Consider the following 6,000-nt stretch of genomic DNA (forward strand, 5'->3'; position numbering starts at 1 on the left):
AACCAAGCTATATTCAACTGCCAATAGCTAAAGAACAGAACATGCTAGGAACTCACTTTTTTTCCTGGCGAAAGTAGAGATTCTGATCTTTGTTTTGAGGTATTCCATGTGTTCATAGTCCTAGCACAAAATGTTCTGTGGGCCTAGATAGACTGGCCAGAAAGCTCAAAAATGGCTGGCACAGGCAGCTATGGCTGGTGTTTTAACTCTGGCAGTCAATGTGTTAAAGGTAGGGTAAGTGATTTGTAATTATTCAAATAATTGCAAAATAGGTCTATGTTCTGATAGTTTATGTTCTCTATAGAGTGTCCTGCCCATATAAGGAGTCTGCCATGTCTCTCCAGCTCTTTATTAAACAGAAAATGCATTTTCAGTGCTCTCTCCTGATTGGCTTAAATGTGTCACCTACCTGAAAATGTACTATATTGTGTTTACTAAAGAGCTGGAGAGACCCCTGTGACCAAACAAACGCTCTGTAGCAATGATTACTATCAGAATATAGTACTTTAACCTTTTTAACAAAAGACAAATACCCACAAATATCACCCTACCCACCCTAATATTACCCTACCTTTAACACATTGACTGCCAGGAATGAATTACTTAATTCATCCACCACCGCCAGCGTTTTTTACTAATCTTCCGAGACCCACAGAATTTTCATCTGGAAAATAAAAATTGTAAACGAGATCTTCCGGTTCTTTAGTTATCGGCAGTTGAATATGGCTTGTTAAGATAGATCCAAGGCACTCCACTCTGCTGAGTTTTTGTTTAAAAGCCTTTATTTTGTCATGGCTTGGCTTAGCAAAGTAAACAAATAAACGCACATGTGACCAACACGTTTTCGTCTCAAGGGCCTTCATCAAGGGTCCAATAATTATGACATGCACACACGTGTCATTATATAGCAACCACAGACTGTCAATCGTCACAATACAACTGTATACACAATACTTATCCCACTGTGTGGTGCACTGTATATGACAAATAGCCTTTATAACAGATGGCAATAAACCAAAATATATACAGTATATAGGAACAGAAGCAGATAAACTACCCTAAAATGGGAGATACTAGTAACACTATCCAATCCAAACATGGGCAACGGGCATAGTACACAGTCACACTACATATATGTTGACGTCTACACCATGAGAGTGAAAAAGCGTGAGAGAGAAACAAGGGAAAGAACCAGAGGAGTCGTATTTAGTCGTATTATGTCGACTGTATTGTATTGTAACAACGTTCTGCCGTCTGGGCACTTTGTAACTGTAGCTGTTTTTCCTTATTGTCTGAATGCACTGTAGCAGTGTTTATGTCCTTTGTACACGGCATGCTTGTACTTCTGTTTATGTGGACATAAATACATTATTTCAAGTGTGTGTGTGTGTGTGTGTGTGTGTGTGTGTGTGTGTGTGTGTGTGTGTGTGTGTGTGTGTGTGTGTGTGTGTGTGTGTGTGTGTGTTAAATTACTTCCCATAAAAGTAACCACAGCAACCATTTACTTTACAGTCAAAGGCAAATACGCAATTTGCATCCTCAAGATGTCCATTGTTCATTTGAGCCTTTTTGAAGTCAAACTGAAAGCTATGAACTATCTTCCTCTGTGACTCCAAAGCCTCTTCACAGACGCTGTGGCTCGTATATATAGGTTTCAGTTGTGGAAAGTAACTAATTACATTTAGTATATTTACCAAGCACTTTACTTAAAGGACAACTTCACCAATTTTCAACCCAACTTCATATAATAGGTCCTCACTATTGCTCATGATAAAATGTTACCATGTATTTCTACTCAGAATGTGTGTCATAGGAGGGCTGTGGACACTTAACGTGAGAACAATGGCTATGCTAACTTTCCAGGAATAGAAAGCCTGTAGTTTCTATTCCTACTGGTAGACAGGTTTCTGAACTGTCCACAGCCCTCCTTTGAGACACAGACTGAGTAGATGAAAATGGTGTCATATTAAAATGATCATTAGTGAGGACCAGTTATATGAAGATGAGGTACTTGAGTATTTACGATTTTCAATATTTTTACTTCTACTCCACTACATCTCAGAGGCAAAATATTGTACTTTTACTCCAGTACAATCATTTGAAAACTTGAGTACTTACTTTGTAGATTTGAATTAATTATCACAAAACACACATTAACCACTTCTAGTCCAGGGGTCAAGACATATTTTGGTACCACCTAAGGTGACCGTAAAGTTTTTGTATTTTTGTCTTGCTACATGTCTCTAGTTTATATTTTGGTATGATAACCCTTCCAATCTTGTAGCTTAATGGCAGTTATCACTACCTACCGGCTAATGTATCCGGTAGGAGACACAAAGTAGAATCTTTGTGTCTCCTACCCCGGGCATCAAATTATTGCGACAAAAAAACAAAATATATCCATGTATTCAAGGCTTCATGGGGTGTGCAATTGATAACTTCTCAGATTTTTGGTGTTTGCAAAAAGACTGCTTTCCATAAGCTTGTAAAAGTTGACCCTCCTTCGGTCTGGGGTGGTCATAGCTGAATGGGTAGAGAGTCCCCCTGGGAAACTTAAAGGAGGAGTTCACCCAAAAAAATATTTATTTTCTATCAATTGCACAGCCCATGAAGCCTTGAATACATGGATATATTTGTTTTTTGTCGCAATAATTTGATGCCCGGGGTAGGAGACACAAAGATTCTACTTTGTGTCTCCTACCGGATACATTAGCCGGTAGGTAGTGATAACTGCCATTAAGCTACAAGATTGGAAGGGTTATCATACCAAAATATAAACTAGAGACATGTAGGAAGACAAAAATACAAAAACTTTACGGTCACCTTAGGTGGTACCAATTTGTATTGAATATCAGTGTTGGCCTGGACTATTCAGCCCTATTAAACTTTGGCTATTTCAAAATAGCCGATCTACAAGCTCACAGCGTGTATAGTAGATCCGTGTCAACGCGTTGCGATGCGACGCGTTGTGAGCTTGTAGATCTGCTATTTTCAAATAGAGATGTATAAAATAGGGCTGAAGTGGTTGATGTATATTTTATAATATAATAATTTATATCTGCAAAGTAACTACTAACGAAAGTTTTCAAATAATTGTAGTGGAGTAAAAGTACAATATTTGCCTCAGAGATGTAGTGGAGTAGAAGTAAAAGTACTGAAAATTGGAAATACTCCAGTAAAGTAAAACATACCTCAACCAGTGGTACGGGGACCACCAGTGGTCCTTGAGGGGGTTCCAGGGGGTCCCCAGCAAAAGGTGTTAATATACATTTTCACCCCGTTATCCATAGTGTATACGTTGGCTATTCAAAAATAGCAGATCTACAAGCTCACAGCGCGTCACTTTGTGCTGCGCTGCGAGCTTGTAGATCTGCTATTTTTGAACATTTTCATAAAATATAGTTTAATTTTGTCGAATTTTGTTTTTTCTCTTCTGGGGGTCCCTGGCACAAAACATTTTGAGATGGGGGGGTCTGCGGCCACATGTGTATCAATTTTAGGGGTCCTTGGCATGAAAAAGGTTGAGAACCACTGCTTTAGGCTACACCACTGGTTTCAAGCCACTCTTTTTTATTTCTTTCTCTCTTCTTCCTCTCTCTAGACAACACGGCGTCCGTCCTGACCAAGCGGGGCGGTTTCCGCAGACGTGAGCAGCCCACGTACCGTCTGCCCGTGCTGATCGTGGACAGCGGCAGCCCCGCCCTGAGCTCCACCAACACGCTGGCGGTGCGCGTGTGCGACTGCGACTCGGACCGGGTGCCCGTGTCGTGCGGGGCCGTGGCCTACACGTCCACCGGCCTGAGCACCGGCGCCCTGGTGGCCATCCTGGGCTGCATCGTCACTCTGCTGGGTAAGAGAAGAATCCCACTGGAATGTAAAGTCAGTCCCAAGGGGTTAGCATCCGGCTTGTAAATTGAGGCTAAATAGGAAGTGTGACAGTTAATATGAATGGCCTGTAGTCTCGCTGCTCCACCGCTGCTGGTTGTAGAAGCAATTAGGCTCCATTCAATCGGATGGGTTTTTGAACTTCACACTTGATTTTATTACCTTAACCTATTTTGGGCGGGAGCCACTATTTGTAACTATACCTTTCAAGACGCGAACCCCTTTTGGGGTTCCTGTTGCTATGTACAGTATATAGCAACATAATTATTTTTACGTTTTTGAATACATATTTGACCTTTTTCAGAAAACTTAGGTCAGGATTCAGAAGGCGTTTTTATAAGTAGGGTATGTTTCTAGGGTTTCTACTGGTTCTACCGACTGAAGACCCGCCCTCGCTGCGGTTTCAGCCAATAGCGTTAATTTCCGATCCAATGGCGTGACGCTGTCCATATCTTTGTTACCGTTTATGGTCAGTCCACAACCAGACTTGTTTATCTGTCACTGCACTGTTGTGTTGTGTTTTAGTTGAGTGCTGGCGTCATGCCATGAATGTTTTTGTGTTTGTATGCAAATTTCTATCTCCCAGAAGTACATCAAGTGTTACTTATTATTACTACTGAGACCCAGAGACATGCTGCTGTTCAAAACGCTAACGTGATCAGAGGCAGCATCAGACCCCGATCAATTTACAAAGAAAGTTAAAATATGCATTTAAAACATTTTTACAAAATTCTGTCTTGAAGACACATGAAAATGTGAATTCACGCGACGGTATGGTTTACCAGGATAGTAGGGAGGGGTTTACTTCAAGATGTTCTTGAGTCACATTTGCGTCGAGACCAAATCCAACTGATACCCTTGTGTCTTAGACAGAGAAAGGAATTATTAAGTACTATGTTACTTCTTTTTTATTTTTTAATACCACACCTGCTTTGAAAAATGCAGAATTGAACAAATTTGATCCAGACAACTTTTCAGGGAAGCAATCAGAGCAAAGTGTACAAAGGCTTCTCTCTTCTGACTGCTTTGGCTGGGAGCCACAGTCTGTAATTGCAGTGTGGAAACGACTGCTGAAAGATTGTTCCTTCAGTAATTAATACCGTTGAAGATTTTTTTTTTCTTCTCCCAAATTGACTGATTGAACTTTTGAGCTGAGGACTGTCAAAGACTGAGTAGTTCACCCCAAACATGACTTGTTTTCCATTAATTACACTGTACACCCCATGGAGCCTTGAATTCATGGAGATTTCTTGTTTTTTGTCGCATTCCTAAGACAATAATTTGACGGAGTCTGAGTCTCCGCCAAGTCCGGTAGGACTTGAGTCTCCTCCGCTGGGCATCAAAGTATTAGCTTAGGAATGTGACAAAAAACTAAAAATCTCAATGAATTCAATGCTTCATGGGGTGTGTAAATGATAGAAAATAAGTAAGTAATTATGATAAGCAAATTACTCCTTTAACCACTTGAACCCTAGATGTGTCTTAGTGAAACAGAGCTGAGTTGCTACTGCTCCTTCTACACCGAATGTCTTCCCCATAAATAGCAGATCTACAAGCTCACAACACATCGAGAACTGGTAGATCAGCTATTTCTGGCCCCAGCATAGAGCGAGTTGTTGGGGTTGAGAGAGAGAGAGAGAGAGAGAGAGAGAGAGAGAGAGAGAGAGAGAGAGAGAGAGAGAGAGAGAGAGAGAGAGAGAGAGAGAGAGAGAGAGAGAGAGAGAGAGAGAGAGAGAGAGAGAGAGAGAGAGAGAGAGAGAGAGAGAGAGAGAGAGAGAGAGAGAGAGAGAGAGAGCATATAGACCAACACAGTGTATGTTGACTGCAGCTACAGTGTGTTGTGAAGGAGAAAGAGTACAGCTTGAAGAGGTGTGGAACCTCAGTGAATGTACTCGCTAACTTCCTTTTCATATGTCATATCAAATATTTCAATAGTTGTGTATGGAATACAGATTTGTGTGAATGCGTTGCTGTTATCCCTCTAACAGCTCTCACCAGGGTTTATCTCTCCCTCTTTCACTCAAGCATAAGAAATGGATTTCGTTTGTCATCGTTCCCTCGATACCTGGGCCTCTGCTCCATGCAAACACAGCTCACAGTACACACTACACAACA

At 41.1% G+C, this 6,000-nt stretch overlaps 1 protein-coding gene across 1 annotated transcript in view; it reads left to right on the forward strand.

Moving 5' to 3' along the window:
- cdh7a (cadherin 7a) overlaps positions 1 to 6,000 on the forward strand; it is a gene marked incomplete at both ends in the record, with an annotated part of 341,167 nt that overhangs the window by 318,710 nt on the left and 16,457 nt on the right. The window contains one exon of the mRNA XM_084048218.1: positions 3,602 to 3,850. Coding sequence (XP_083904344.1) covers positions 3,602 to 3,850 — 249 coding nt within the window. The remainder of the gene's footprint in view (positions 1 to 3,601; positions 3,851 to 6,000) is intronic.

This window comes from Gymnoscopelus microlampas (genome assembly GCF_963454915.1).
Source record: "Gymnoscopelus microlampas genome assembly, chromosome: 22".
Classification (NCBI taxonomy): Eukaryota; Metazoa; Chordata; class Actinopteri; order Myctophiformes; family Myctophidae; genus Gymnoscopelus; species Gymnoscopelus microlampas.